General features: G+C 40.7%; 2 protein-coding genes across 2 annotated transcripts; one reads left to right on the top strand and one right to left on the bottom strand.

Moving 5' to 3' along the window:
• The first annotated feature begins 608 nt into the window (after positions 1–608).
• Positions 609–9,340, top strand: LOC6534444 (multiple inositol polyphosphate phosphatase 1). The gene is made up of 6 exons (XM_002095085.3): positions 609–744; positions 7,022–7,280; positions 7,667–7,903; positions 7,963–8,204; positions 8,331–8,403; positions 8,460–9,340. Exons 2-6 carry the CDS (start codon positions 7,026–7,028, stop codon positions 9,054–9,056), a joined length of 1,404 nt encoding a protein of 467 aa, XP_002095121.1. The 5' UTR covers positions 609–744; positions 7,022–7,025; the 3' UTR covers positions 9,057–9,340.
• LOC26534963 (cytochrome b-c1 complex subunit 10) lies at positions 5,569–6,112 on the bottom strand. Its single transcript, XM_015195150.3, has 2 exons — positions 5,962–6,112; positions 5,569–5,827 (listed from the first exon to the last, which is right to left on the bottom strand). Exons 1-2 carry the CDS (start codon positions 6,039–6,041, stop codon positions 5,686–5,688), a joined length of 222 nt encoding a protein of 73 aa, XP_015050636.1. The 5' UTR covers positions 6,042–6,112; the 3' UTR covers positions 5,569–5,685.
• Positions 9,341–15,303: the final 5,963 nt, after the last annotated feature.

Below are 15,303 nucleotides of genomic sequence, written 5' to 3' on the forward strand. Positions count from 1 at the left end.
ATAAATTATGTTATAAATTATCACGTTTAGATAAGCTCATAAAAACTGTTTTGGAATAACCCATGCGACTTACAGAAAATCGCAATTAGCGAGTTATGGACTTAATCAGTTTAACTGAGATTATATACATAAATACATATATGTACATAGTTTGTGTTACTTTTGGTTACTCAGATATGTATATATTTATTGATTTATAATATATGTAAAAACGAATAGATGAATATAAAATGTTGGACTAAAAACCTAGAGTTATTATAGGGTTGTTAAACATGATCTTTATGAATATTATGAGTATGAAATACCTAAAGTAACTCAGATTTCCTACTTCTTTTCATATATAGAATATGTTGCTATATATACAACGTGATATTATATTATTTAGGTCTCTGATCTCAGTTGTCCTTAATTATCGTAGTTGAGGCCTTTTTACTTAAGTATAATTCCAGTTATCGTTGGTTCTTATCTTCATCTCACCTGAGGTTCCCTTTCCCCACCTGCGCAAATTGTTTACGAGTATAAATTGTAATCTCTTATCGCGTAATTTCCATTTCTCAGAGCAAAGCAGAGAGCAGCGTGTGGAAAAGAGGCAACTTGGAGGCGATTTGGGCGCGTTTTCATCAGTTTCATTTCGAGCGTTCAGCGGTCGCGACGTCGTGAGCGGATAAGTCGCTTGAAAAAACGGTTAAGGAAAAAACTGTCCAACTTCAATTGTTTACCAAGTGCATTTAAATTACCAAATAGGTGTGTGTGTGTGTGAGCGCATCAAGAATTACGCTAATTTTAAATTATGGTATAATGTCATGAGCACAATTTATGAGGCATTAACTGCCGTCTATTCAGAACGAAATTCACATAATTTGCGCCAAGAAATTCGCGCGATCTTTTTGGCAGCGGCAATTACATAGCACTTAATTGATCCATTAGACTGCACTCCATCTATCAATACTAGATATTTCCCAGTTGCACCTGCGGTTTCTGTTTATTTTCGTAATTCGCAGTCACAGATTTCTAGATGAAATTCGCTTGGGGAACCTGTTCGACGGTCATCTACGTATAATTGTTGTATAACAAACGGCTAAACAAATAACGTATTTCTGTTGTTTTTTCGTTCGATTTCGTGATGAGCTCAGCGAAATAATATAGTATTAAATTGTTACCATTCGACGTTTTGCATATGAATGAAAACGCCTGGAAACTTGAGGTGTCTACATTAATCAGTTTTGGGAACGACTTTGGTTTTGCTTGTTTCTTAGTTTTTTTCGGTCTCCATTCCACGCAGCGTGAGACTTTATTTTAATTCGCCAAAGGGCCGAAAAAAACTGGGAAAAATATGTCTTTGTAGATATTTTAATTTATTTTAATTTTAGAGTATAAGTTTTAGTTTGTGCAGCTACAAGATTTTTCCGTTTGCCTACTCATATTTACTTGAGGGGTTCTCTCTCCTAAATATGTAAAAAAGAAACCACAAATACTTTTTCTGCATTTTATAATTTCTTGCAGTGCAGCTAATCCTATGATGGGTTCAACGTTCTAGGCTAAAATCAAATCTTTTTTTTGCCACACTTCGTGGCCAAGTCGCGTTTCGTTGGTCGAGCAATCAAATTAGCAGCTGGCAGCCGTTTGCATCACCTGAGTGACTCAAATGAGCCGAGTGCGTTTTGCACGCGTTTTAATAACGCGCTTAAAATAATTAAGTCTCCGGCGCAGGGAGATTAATCTGAGTTCGTGCACTTTAAGTGGATAGTAGCACAAAGATAGGCAAATTACGCAAACAAATAGTTGGAACAAGTGTCTTGTCGGTCAACTTCCTGATGCCGAAATTCTCGGGGGGATTACCAGATTTATGAGTGGCCCCGTGGGCACGCGACTACTTGGACACGCCATTCTCTGCTCCCCCACTCCCCTTTCCAAGGACCGCGGGGACACATTAAATATTTAATTTCTTTTAACTCACATACGAATCTGGATTTTCTGGGGCTCAGCCCTAGAAAATATTCGGAATTCCCGCGAGTTTTTGCTGCTTGAATATGTCGACGGCTTCAATACTTGTCATTTTGCTACCTGAGCGGCGTGGGTGAGTCCCGGCCCATTATGTGGGCCAACTACCTATGAAAAAACAAACAAACAAATATTTGGCCAAAAGAGAGGCCGAGAAAACCGGTTTTAGGCCAACGACTCGAACTTGTTTTTCCTCTTTTACGTTTTCCTCTGCTGCGATCACTTTGCTCTTGGAAAATTTGGTCGCTCGTTTCCATAGCACTGTTTATTCATCTGCCCTCCGTACAAATCGTTTTGGCCAAGTTGCACAAGTTGTAAGCAATTGTTTGGCCCTATTGAAGAGGTAAATAATGTTTTCTTTGGCGTCTGATCTCATACAATAAATATATTTATTTTTACAAACAGGGGAGTTCTTTCATTATCTCATTTTAAATATTGCAATAACAATATAAAATTGACAAAAGCTGTTAAAGATTAAAATGTACTCAAAATCCTTCATTTTCATTTCATTAAATCACTTTAATGTTCGCAAGCTATTTTAATCCCAGACAAAGAACCATATTTTTAATGGGCTTAAGAAATTAGTCCATTTTTATTTTAGGCATGTGTTTATCCTTTTTTTTTTAACGATATCCGGTGATTTTATTCTCATATTGTTTGTTTGCTCTTGAATGTTTCGATATATAGTTTTTAAATTGTTTTTCTCCCGTTCTAGTCCCTTTAAATTACACAATTTTTAGTTTACAAAACTTCTAAAAAAAGCACGATTACACAGTGTAAATAAGTTCAAGTGCTTGACTTTAATTATCCACTTTTACACTTAGAAACCGAAAGAGAGGAAAATTCTCACGATCGCCACACTCGCCTCAAATAAATTGCAGAATTTGTCAAAAGTTGTTCACTCTTGAAACGGTGCCAAAATCATTTTGGCATTCGCCATTGCTCACTTAACCTTAACCGAAACACTTTCCATTATATTCCTTTGGCTTCCTTGTTTGCCATCGAAAATAGTCGGCACTCGATTTTGAATGGGCATTAGTGAATTCGTATACGTATATCATTGGGAAAGATGCCATTTGAAATGCGACCGACGTCAGATATTCCGCCTGCCAAAGAACTATCCCCGAAAATACTTTTGGAAACTCTTTCAAAATTCCAAGCAGCGTTCCCCTCCTCACTTCCCACTTGTCACGCTGAGGTCAAGCAGGCGGCATATTTTAAAATATTTTCCAACCAAACAAACACACAGACCAGACCGGAGATCCCACAGATCCATCGGAATTGTAATGGGGAAGGTCGCCTTGGGGCCCTGGGTGATAAATTAAGTACTTAATGTGCCCAGCCAATTTTCGGCTATCGCATTTAATTAAAGATTCCTAAAGGCAGTCCAAGAACTATTATCCGGCGTTCCAAACTCCGCTTTCCCGGAGGAATTCGACGTCTGCATATTAACTAGATGGTGGCCTTGTCTTCCGATGGCATATGGCCCAATGTCCCAACGTATCGACGTCCCAATGCTTTAATGTTTTTTATGTTATGCTCGGAACATGGATGTTCCGGTCGCCCAAGACTGTCCATAAGTACCAACATATTATATGCATATACGAGAGGACTGTGTAATATCTCGCATTATATGATATATGCGCCATTGGAAGGGGACGTGTCGGGGATTTTAAGTGAATTGCGCTTGAGCATCATTACGATAATTGGTCTGGTCGACCTGGCATTCGCCATTCGCACACATTCGCTAATTAATATGCACAGTAGTTGCGCATCTTTGATTTTAGCATTCTACACTTCTTTGCAATCCTCTTTTTGGGCGACTATATTCGCGGGCAGCTGTGAAAACCGCTAGCGAACAGCGCGAAAAGCTCTCGCCAGCTGTTTGCGTGTGTGATCAATTAACTTGGCCAGCAATTGATGCAAGTATCTGCGCATTCACTGCCCCACATCTCCGAAATGTTTCGTAATCGAAATTATTCAATTTCCCCGTAAGGGTTCAACGATCCCAGATCGATCAGTGTGTGCTGGAAAAATCAATTGGTGGAATGATGAATAGGATTTTGAGTAACTGACAATGACTTGTGCTGCAGACTGACCAAAAGAAAAATTAGAGAAAAACACGTCTATAAATTAGGCAAAGTGGAAACAGCAAAAAACGGCAGCCAAATATATTTCTGTTTTGATTTATGCTCTATGCTCTAAAAAAAATAAATTCACAAATGAAACCAGCACGAGGGCAGATCTCTAGAAATATAAGAACTACAAATTTATTGAGAGGCAAAGACTACACTTAAACAAAAGTATATTACAAAAAAACTAATATTCACTAATACTGATGAAAATCCAATTTGTTATTTAATTTAAAAAACCCTAATCGATAGACAGTCCACTTTTTCCTTATTAATATGCCACATTCAATATGATCGCAATATGGCCCGTGTATAATGAGGCGATTCCCTATATGTACACAATAGGCAAATTAGCCGAATGTCACGAACACTTCTATAGAGAACATTAAGCGAATATACAATATATTAAATATAACTCACAGATCAAATTAGTTTTCCGAGTTGGCGAATCTGTTTTACAAACGAAGGGGGTTGGCAGCAATTTGCCCACCCAGTTCATAAAAGCCAGCTAAGTAAACACGAGATGGCAGCCAAATTGGAATTTTAATTTCGCATTGAGAAAACACAAAACTAGAAAAATGCCGATGCGATGGCATGGGTTGCAAATGCACACAAAGGAGGGGCATTCAATTGATTAGGGGAGTGCCCAAGGAGGGGGTCTCAGATAGCAGATCGTCTGAAATATCGGGAAATATCTGAAGTATCTGTAGCGCTAGAAAAGTGCAACCAATCCGATGGATGCGATGGGAATGTGAGGCAATTATTTGCACTTGAAAATGCAAAGATGGCACTGGAGGCAGCAAAATTAGATGCGTGTGTCAGATCGCTTTTTGGCCTTCCGCACATGGAATATGTAATTGGAAATTTCACAAGCTAATTGCAGCTGTCAATGCTATGCCACTGACGTCACAGCTGCACAGAGAGAAATTCTAGGGCGTTGGTAGGATAGGTTCGAAAATAAGCATAATATATTACGAATACTATGCTCGGGAAAAAATATAAAGCAAAATTTGTTGCTACTTGCTATTTAAATATTTGTATATTTATACATAAATTATTCATATTATTAATATTCAATAAGCATAATTTATTTCTGTGCACGAGCATCTCATATCCATCATATTTATTTATTTACCATACCATCAGTGCAACAGGTTGCCCAACTGCATTTACCAGCGATCGATGGGGTCGAAACCGTAAACACAAAAAACCCCAAATTTCTTTCGAAGATGTAGTTTTTTGGATTAAGGGGCTTTTCGGGTGGTTTTTGGATCATCTATTTCTGGTGCTGCGGCAACAATTTATTTGTTGTTCTTTCGACTTGTGTTTTGACTGGCAGAGCATTTATTTTGTTTGGACGCGTGTTCCACCAAATGCATTTCCAAAATATAAGCAACATTAAACCGCAAAAGGCACCGAAAATACATAGAAAACATTGAATACCAGTAAAACAGTTTATTTGAATAATTTTCCCCAAAATGCACGATCTTCGAGAGTACGATTTTGTTCAACCATAGAGACTAAAAATAAGTTATGCTGCAGCGTTCATTTCCTATTTATTTTTTTTCTTTGGGTCTTCGGGCTTGGGAAACTTGGTATTGTATAGGGGAATCCATCCGGCAATTACTTTCCAATCGGTATAATAAACAACAGCCAATGCTGCAGCCAGCCCAAAGGTGGCGGCTGATGGTGCGCTGTGGACATGAGAAAAAATGAATAACAATACTGTAAGAGCTTCTTAAGTCAGGCTGGCAACTCTGCTCAGAATGCAACTCTGGGTATCATTCGTCCTTTGGTGCATACTGTACTTCTTTAGCGTCACACTTACAAGGCTAAGGCCAATGCTTTCTGGTTTTCCGTAGGTTTGTGCCTGCACCATAGGCCACACGCTTTTTTCTTTAAACTCATTGTGATTTTTAGATTCTGAAAGTACTTTGCTTGATATTGAATTTTAGAAGTAAAGCGTCGGGCCAGCTTGTCAATCAAAACTCATATTATAACTATCTCCAAAGTCAGTTTGAATTACAAGACGCTAATGAGCTATTGTATACCCATCGACATTCCCTGCAAAAGGGATTGATTAATCAATGTCGGATGCGGGCACTAAATTGAAACATTACAATCTTTTATGAGCAATCTATGAGCAATCCCAACTTGTTGGCCTGACCTAATTGGAAAAGGAGTGTGAAGGTGGAGACAGGGGTTGGTGTTCGGTTGATGGACTTCGGCTGATGACTAAAGCTAGCCACGTGGAGGACTAGAACTGCAGCAATTTGTTAGCAGGGCCAAGCGAGAATCATTAGCCTAATTTTCAGGGCCAGAGTTAGGTTAGTTCTTGGCGGCGTGTCGCTGCACTCAGAAAAATGAGGAAGAGTCATATCTTGGAAAATATAAGAGAAACTATAAATACGTTTTTATAAAGGTGCAAAATCCTTAAGGATTGGTGATGATATACAAATTTTTAAATACATCTTGAATTAAATTGGATGAGGCTGCTCAAATTGTACTAGATACTTTAGATTAGAGTGGTATTTTATTCCCAGTGTGGGTGCGTGTGTGCTGGCATTTCTTCTGAACTCCGACTGGATTTCCATTCGATTCGATTCTGTGGGCCCCTCCCAGATTGTCTTGCCAAGTTCCTTGCCAGACGCCAGCGAAGCAATTTAAATGCCACACCTTTCCGCTGTCTGAGGTGGGTGGCTTCCAGCAGGCCTTCACATATGACACTCGTTGTGTCCATTAGGGCAGCCACAGTCAGGCAGCCAGTGGACAGGACGACAGTTCAAGGATATGCGCCCAAGCAAAGGCTGGGCCCGTTAAATGTTTGCGCAACCCTTTTGCCGCCTCCCAGCTGACTATATCCTCCATTTCCGTCTGAATTTCCCCAGAGCTATGCGCCTGCTGATTTTGCTACTGCTGCCACTGGTGGCCATCGCCCAAGATGACTACTGCTTCAGCAAGGACACCTCCCGCCTCCAGACCCGCCAGTTCTCCTCGAAGACCGCCTACCAGATCGTCAAGGGCACGGACATCGACAAACAGTACCTGGTGCCCGGCTGCCAGCCCCAGAAGATGTGGATCTTCCACAGGCACGGCACACGGCTGCCCAAGAAGAGCATGATCAAAAAGGCCACCAGGGTGGCCGAGGTGAGTTCCACAGCTAGGGTTTGCTAAATAAAGACAATACTTTTACTTTCTGTCAAGGCTCTAGTTTTAGCCCTTGCATTTTTCTGAGTGTAATCTTTTTATCGCGAAAGTGAAACCTATTAATTTATTCAGCAAATTACAAGCTTCAACTTGGCAACTTGGCTCAAAACGATAAGTCATAAATAGCCAAGCTGCCCATTTAGGAAACGCTTTATTGCCGACAAATATGAGCTATGGCTGTATACAGTTTACGACGTTGTAATCTTTACAAATATCTCATTTGTTTGCAGCACAAGTAACAGCCATTCAAAAGCAAATGGCCTTTATTTGATTTTGTAAATTCGATAAAGTAGCTCAATGAAATATTTATAAAAAATCATTTTTAGCTGCGCGATCTCATCATAAAGAACTATCAAGTGGCCAGGACCAAGCCCGATACGGATGCCCTGTGCCAGACGGACTTGATTGCCATCAAGCTGTGGAAGTGGAACAGCAGCATAACGCCCGACATGGAGGAGTATCTGACCGCCCAGGGTTACGAGGATCTCAGGGGCACGGCCAAGCTGTACCAGCGCTACTACCCCAGTGTGCTGCCCCCAACTTATAACGATACCTATTACCAGGTGAGTTCCAGAACGCTCACATACTGAATGTATACTTATTTTCAACTATTTGCCACCAGTTCCGTCACACGGACACCCAGCGCACCACAGAAAGCTTCAAGGCTTTTGCCGAGGGTCTCTTCGGTTCCCAAAACGACGCTCATCCCGTCGAGATTCCCAAGCAGGACCTGCTGCTGCGTCCTTATGACTATTGCTCATCCTTCAAGAACGTGAACTATAAGGATGAGGGCTCTGAGTACTACAAGTTTCATCAGTCTAAGCTGTACAACGACACCTTGGTAGATATCTCCACTCGCTTGGGGTAAGTTTTTAAATTCAAACGCAATATGATTCCTTGGTAATTGTCTATCTTTACAAAGATCCTTACGAATACTTTAAAGTTTTATTAAGTAGAATCGATCTTAAAAATGCCCTTTTTCGTACACAGTTTCCTTTACACCCTGGAGGAAGCGGACATCAAGCTAATGTACGACATGTGCCGCTATGAGCAAGCGTGGAATGTGAGTGTTTTCCGAGAAACTCGTAGAGAAGTTAATTGGTCAACTGCAAATTACAGGTGGATCGCAACAGCGTCTGGTGCGGCGCTTTCCTGCCGGAGCAAGTAACGGTCTTTGAGTACCTGGAGGATCTAAAGTACTACTACGGATCGGGGTATGGATTCCCGGAAAACGCGCATCTCAACTGCCGACTGGTGCAGGACCTGCTCACGCACCTAAGCAACCCGGTGTCGCCACATGTGGTGGCTCACTTTGGCCACTCGACGGGCCTGCTGACCCTGATTACTGCGCTGGGAATCCAGAAGGACGATATCAAGTTGAGGGCGGACAACTACGATAGCCTGACGAGCCGCCGTTGGAAGAGCAGCCTGATCGATCCGTTTGCCTCCAATTTCGTGGCGGTGAAGTACGACTGTCCGGCGGACTTGGATCGCGAGAAGGTGGTCTTCTTCCTCAACCAGCAGGCTGTGCAGCTGGACTGGTGCAGTGTGGGTCTGTGCAAGTGGTCCGATGTCCTTGAGAAGTACAAGACCATTGCGGACGCGGACTGCGTGGAATACTACTGCCGGGCGGGAGGTGCTCCATCGCTGGGATCCGGAGTTACCGGGCTTCTGGCCACCACGCTCGCCGCCATGCTGGTCTACTTAATGCACTAACTTTCAATTAGAATAGTTTAACTCGTAATGTACAAATTTCGTACCAAATGGAGGGACGCCTCGCGGCGGATGTCAGTCAAGTATTTTTCGATTTAGATTTTTTACTTTTAATCCAGCAACAGCACAATTCTTCACTCAGTCGGAAAGTCACACTACACCAAAACACACTCCCAGATACAGAAATATTCAAATTAACGATTTTTCTATACGCTTAATGAACGTTGATGGCGCTGCAGTCAGAAATAGCTTTATATTAACTGAATAAATGAGTCCTTAAAATGTGATTGCGTTTTGAACTTTTGCTCATTTGGCGCCAAGGAAACCACTTCATGTATAATGTATAATTCATGTAGAATTCATGTGAAGTTAAAAGCGAGCGCTAGATGGCGCTTCCAGCAGTAAAGTGGGATTATTAAGCATAAATTATCAACAGTGCTGGCGATTTATTCAAATTGCTTGTCAGTTTTATTTCAGATTTTAATTTTTTAAAATAATTCATATTACACAGAAAACAGATTTCATTTTAAAATACACTTACATATTTAAATAAACACATTGGTTGGTTTGTACTGGTTATGTATAATTTTCTTACTTTAAGCAGCACTTCCAGAAATTTACCACCGCATTTATTTGTTGATTTCTAATAAATAAAGAGAAATAGGGGCTTTATTTTATTTTTAAATGAGGCTTAGATGAATCAAAGACAATTTAAGATTAGGTTAGTAATAAATGTAATACAACATCGGATCAAATACTAACCTGCTGTAGGTCGTGGTACTTACAAGTCGCTTATCCCCTAATACTTGGCTTACAACTTGGAAGAAATTCGAATTTAATTACATGTTCTGGGCACAATGAGTGCTCCATCCACGACCACTGTGTCTAGCCTAAAGGAGCATCCTGCCCTGCAATCCCGATCTCCCCCTTCAAAAGTCAGCTTTGACAAATCCTTTTCGGGTGTGAAAACCGTAGGCCCTGTTTAAAGTGCGATCCCCCCGCACTTTTCCACTGTTTTAGATTTTCAGAGAGACATGAGGAGGATAATGGAAGGGAAGGGGCAGGTTGGCTGCTATGCAGCGTCACGTGTTTCCTGTTAAATGCTCTAATGATGGGTATTAGGCCAGACAAGTGCCACTCATAAGTACCGCACACGCACCTGACTCTCCAGCTCCTCTATTTGGACCCCGATTTCCGTGGTCCTGCCTACCAGCGAATCCGAATCCAAAAACCGACTTTGTGACCTGCCTCCGCCTTTGACATCGAAATTTACGCAATATGCGTTTTTTATTTCTCTCACTCGTACGCCTTCGCCCTACTACCGTATTGGCCATTTGGGCGTTGTCACGGCAGCCCAACTGACGGCTTTTTACCCCGCCCCCCATTGAGGTCCTGCCAAAATCCTCGCCGACTGTCTGCCCCAGCTAGTTGAGTGTCCTTGTGATTCACCTGAGGAACGGGGCTGTGTACGTGTTCTTTTGGCACTTTTGCTTCTCCAACTCCATCGAATTTCTTGGTTTATAGCCACCCGAGGATTTGTCTAAGTGACTACTTTTCATTAGTTTAATAACTTCTCGAAAATACTAAAAAATTATTTTAAAGACTAGTTCATCCATAAGTAATAGGGTTCTTAGAAAGAAAAGCGCAAAGTTTTTTAAACGTATTAAAGTATATATGCGGACCCAAAAAAGGCTTTTAACTAACTATTTTTTTTGGTTGTTAGTTCATTTATATACATTTTTTTTTTAAATATTAGTTGGTTTTCCCAAACAAATAAGAACAAAGGTTTTTATATTTTTTACTGAATATTCTTGGAAAAATCTATAATATTAAACTCATAAAATTCCACTGAAATATTGTAACAAGCAGAGGAAAAGTAATTGCATATCATATTTAAAGGTCACTCCATTTTCCCACTCATTAAGTATTCATTCGTACGGCATAATTATTAAATAATAATAAATCCGCCTGACAAATGAGAGGAAGATATTAAACGGTAGCAAAAGTTCAGATTGCATCGAGATGAGTGCATAAGCCAGGAGTATTTTCCAAACAAAAATATTTACCCCGGCATGTTTATACTTTTCGTTTTTCATACAGTTTTTGTGTGTAAGCAAACACTTTGACTTAATTAAAATGACCAAAGCAAACAAAAACTGCAAAAAGTAGAGCCAACAAAGAAGAAAATTGCTTTGATAACCAAAATGGACTCTCGCCACCAGCTGGACAAAATCCAAGCGAAAATTACAAGAATTTTTGTGGTCAAGCTATTAATTTTCCAACGTAGGAGTCAAGAGCAAGACACACACACACACTCACAGGTGTGTGGGCGTCCAGTGCGTGTGTGGAAAATGGAAAATGAAAAGTTGCAGTGAAAAATGATTACCAGCAGTGCTGACTTTGTTCTAATTTGGGAATTGTTCCCGCAGTTGAGCTTCACCTGTGAGTGCAGCAAAAATCATGACAGAAGTGCACAAAGCCGAGGCTTAAATACGCTTACCCTCGTTTCATATTCTTTAGTTGTATTTTCAAAAGGAAAAAGTAAAACATTATTTATCTTTCATTATTTTATTTATATAGCTTTTATCAAAATGTTTGGCTTAGACTTACAAATTCCAGACGTCACATAAAAATCAAGGTACCTGCAGTAGGGAATGGATTACCCATGCCTGTCCAAGGACTGGAAATTTGGTATATTTGAAGTTAGCCCAGCAGGAAAGTCCTTATAAGTTATGAGAATATGTGGTGTTCATAACTGCCTGCTGACCGGTTGTGTAATCCAATGCGAAGACCACCCATTAAATTTTATCTGGGCATTTCATTGCTGCCGAGCTGCTGAGCAGAGTGCCTCCTGGCGATAGTCGTAGTAGCAAACAAGGCCTAATAATTAACCAATTACCTGACGCACTTCAAAGCTTCTGGCCTGGATATCCGGCTCCCACTCCTCGGGTAACACAACCACCCACCCACACCCGTATACAACAGTGTGTAGAAGCCATTTTGGGTCCTTCGGATCCAAACTCACACGAGTCGAGCTGCCTGTTGCTGCTGGTCAGATTCCGACCTGAGGCCACAAAACTTTCATCTCCAGCTGCGAACGGGCGGAGCAGTACTCGAATTGCTTATTCATAGCTCACTGACACACAAATGAGTGACCATTAACGAATTGCTGATGGAAGTTTGGGCCTCGGGTCGGACCGAAAGTAGTTGGGATCCTGCCGTGGACAGCAAGGATTAACCCGGATCAAATGTTGTGCAAGGATGGAAAATGGGAAAAGCTGCTTTGCGCTTGGCGGGTTCTAAATTGTGACTAATAATCGGAATAAAAAGTATCGTTGGAAAACAAAAGTTATCTCCCCATTTCAGCGCCGTTCTATGCGATTCTGAAAATTATTACTTTCACTGCGAAATCCCATTATTTTTATAAGGGGATTAATCTATTATTGTGGATATTTGAAAAAAATTTTGGAACATAAATGCATATTATTTAATGTAATGCGTATGTTTTCAATTCTGCGTTGCCTTTCGACAAGGCTCTGCCTTCTAGTAATCCTGAAATTATACACAATTAATATTAAAACGTGAGCAAATTGGGCTCATAAATTTGGCAGGCTACAAAAAGATGAAGCGGCAGACATTTCATTTGAATTTATATATATTTTTAGCACTCAATTAGCGGGGGACATTGATTAAGGACGAAAGTGGTTCCCCGAAACCGAACATCCCACCGCTGTGCATCACCGGGAAAGGGAAAGGGGGGGAAAGGACCTCCTGCAAAAGTCACATCCTTCGGTTAAGGATGCCACCTCGAGGACCGTTAAACGCGGCACTTGACAGGCGACCGTCTTTGTGAAAGTATCTCGTATCCTGGCATCCTTTGTTTTTTATGCTCGCCGCTCGGAAGACAAAGCGTGTATGAAATGTGCACCGCAGGGAAAAAGAGAGAATGAGCAAGGGAAAGGGAAAGGGAAAGGGAAGGACTCAAAATGGAATATCCTGCTGCATACGCAGCCTGTAGTGGAATGAATATCTGCTGCCATTTACGAGCTCAACTCGAATGGCCTGCAGTGATTCCTGCCCTTCCGCCAGCCGCACATACTCCGTGTTATCTGTCAGAAAGCGCTGTAATGCACAAATTAAATTTATAAATATGCATAATAATTTTTAATAACGTTTTACAGGGCGAGACTGTCACTTGCAGCGACGGCTTTTTGCCAACGAAATTGACTTCCCGAGGCAATTTGATTTATTTAAGGCTGAGGTGTGGAATTTCGTGTGGATTTTTTCTGTTTTCAAGTTATTGTTACGGTAATGTTGAAGGTAATCCACGGCTTAGTTCAGCTGGAGACATTCCTCTGGAGCTCGATTGCTGATACTTATCAATTGTGATGGATTAATTTAGCTTCATATATTATTTCATAATTTTTTAAGCTTTGAAAATGTTCATAAATTAAAAAATCTTTTGACCTGTGTATCATATATAAAGCTATGTTATTAATCATGTTATTAAACAAAGACAACGATTTAAATTCAATTTACATTGTCCATTAATACTCTCCCAAACAGAAATACAAATCTTATGGAGCGCCTCTCTATGCGATTCTCACAATGGCAGCTAAGCGGTTGGCATAAATATAGCAAAAGGTAAATAAGGATCACAGTAATAGAAGATGGAGTTCCTGCTGGTTCCATCAAATAATATATTAACTGTCATTCGAAAAATTGTTTTAGCAAATCGATTTTGCAAATATGTTTGCCTTTTTGCTAAGCAGCATTTGCCATCACCGGCGTCACTTTAACTCAAACGCCCAGAAGAGCCCACTCCACGTGTCCTGCTTGTCCCCACTTCATGGTTTGTTGTTCCTTTGCGCAAACACAAATGTCCTTCCGGGCGGGCACTCAAAACGAATGTAGCCGCTTGTTGCTCGGCTTGTTGCTTCTGTTGGCAGATTCCGGATTCCTGATGCCTGAATCCTGATTTGTGCCGCTGTCCTCCCAATTTAATATGCAATAAGCGGGCTGTCACAGGCAGCTCTGTCCAATCCCTTCGGTTGCGATTCCCCGGGGGCTTTTTGGACCTAAAATAAACATGGGGAAAATGATGGTACGGCCTTATCATATTTGGACAGATGTTGGAATGTAATTGAGATTGCTTCGGTTTCGATATGCCTGCCCTGCTGCCTGTGCAGCGAAAAGTGCAATGATTTTAATTGAATTTCGCACAATTGATTTCATAATTTAAAAGCGAAGAATGGAGAAGAGGATCCGGATGCGAACGCCAGCAGAAATTGGCCAATGAAGAGTGAGTGTGTAAAAATGACGAGCTGGTCATTATCTGCGCTTTTCCGTCAAAGTAATTTATCTTGAGTGAGCACTTAATGCTGCTCCTCTTGTGGAACATTTTCCGGAACCCCCTCATCCCTCCTCCATTTCCATTGAGTTGAGTTAACGCGCAAGTGCATTAATTAAGATCCAAAGGCGTCCATGGCAACCCAGAGGCGGAATCAGTGGGCATGGCAGGATGCGGGGCGAGCATTTATATAAAATCCTTCAACGATTTTCATATCGAGGGGCTTCAAAGGGGAGCAGCTGCCAGCAATGCCAGTTGGGCATAAATTCAGCTAATTGGCGACTCACATATAAAAGCCCTTTTATTGACACTAAACAAGGCTGAAATGTACAACGTAAGCCAACTGACTGCGCAGCTCAAACCCACTCAGGGCGTATACGTAATGTTTTGTTTGTATTTGCCACAGGTATGTAGTCATGTAGTCCATAAGCCTGTTGACTTTAATTATATAAATACATAAGGCCTTGGAACTATTCTGGGAATTCCTCAATCAAATCCTTGCTGGGGATTTATTGTGCAATCGACCAATTGCTTAATGTTGATTTACTTGACTTATGCTGTTATGAATAAAGTTTAAGGTTTTCTTTATTAACTAAACATGTGCATATTTTAATCAGGTGAAGATAGCAAATTTAAAAAAGGGAAAGCGAAAATATGTTGCGTATATATTACCACACTTATCTATTTTATGTTAATCCTTTTATCGCATTGCCCTTCTGCTTCACTGGGCAATTAATATGCATTAATAATTATTCAATCAGGTGAAACTACATTTTCAAGGAATTTATAACTTTTTACCCCTGTTGAACTTCAGTTTCTGTGCTTAGAACTATGCAAATGCATTAAAAACATTTTAGCGTTCTGCTCAAAAATTATATTTTATTTAGACCAATTAAAAAA

The sequence above is a fragment of the Drosophila yakuba genome, chromosome 3L (genome assembly GCF_016746365.2).
Source record: "Drosophila yakuba strain Tai18E2 chromosome 3L, Prin_Dyak_Tai18E2_2.1, whole genome shotgun sequence".
In the NCBI taxonomy this organism is placed as follows: domain Eukaryota; kingdom Metazoa; phylum Arthropoda; class Insecta; order Diptera; family Drosophilidae; genus Drosophila; species Drosophila yakuba.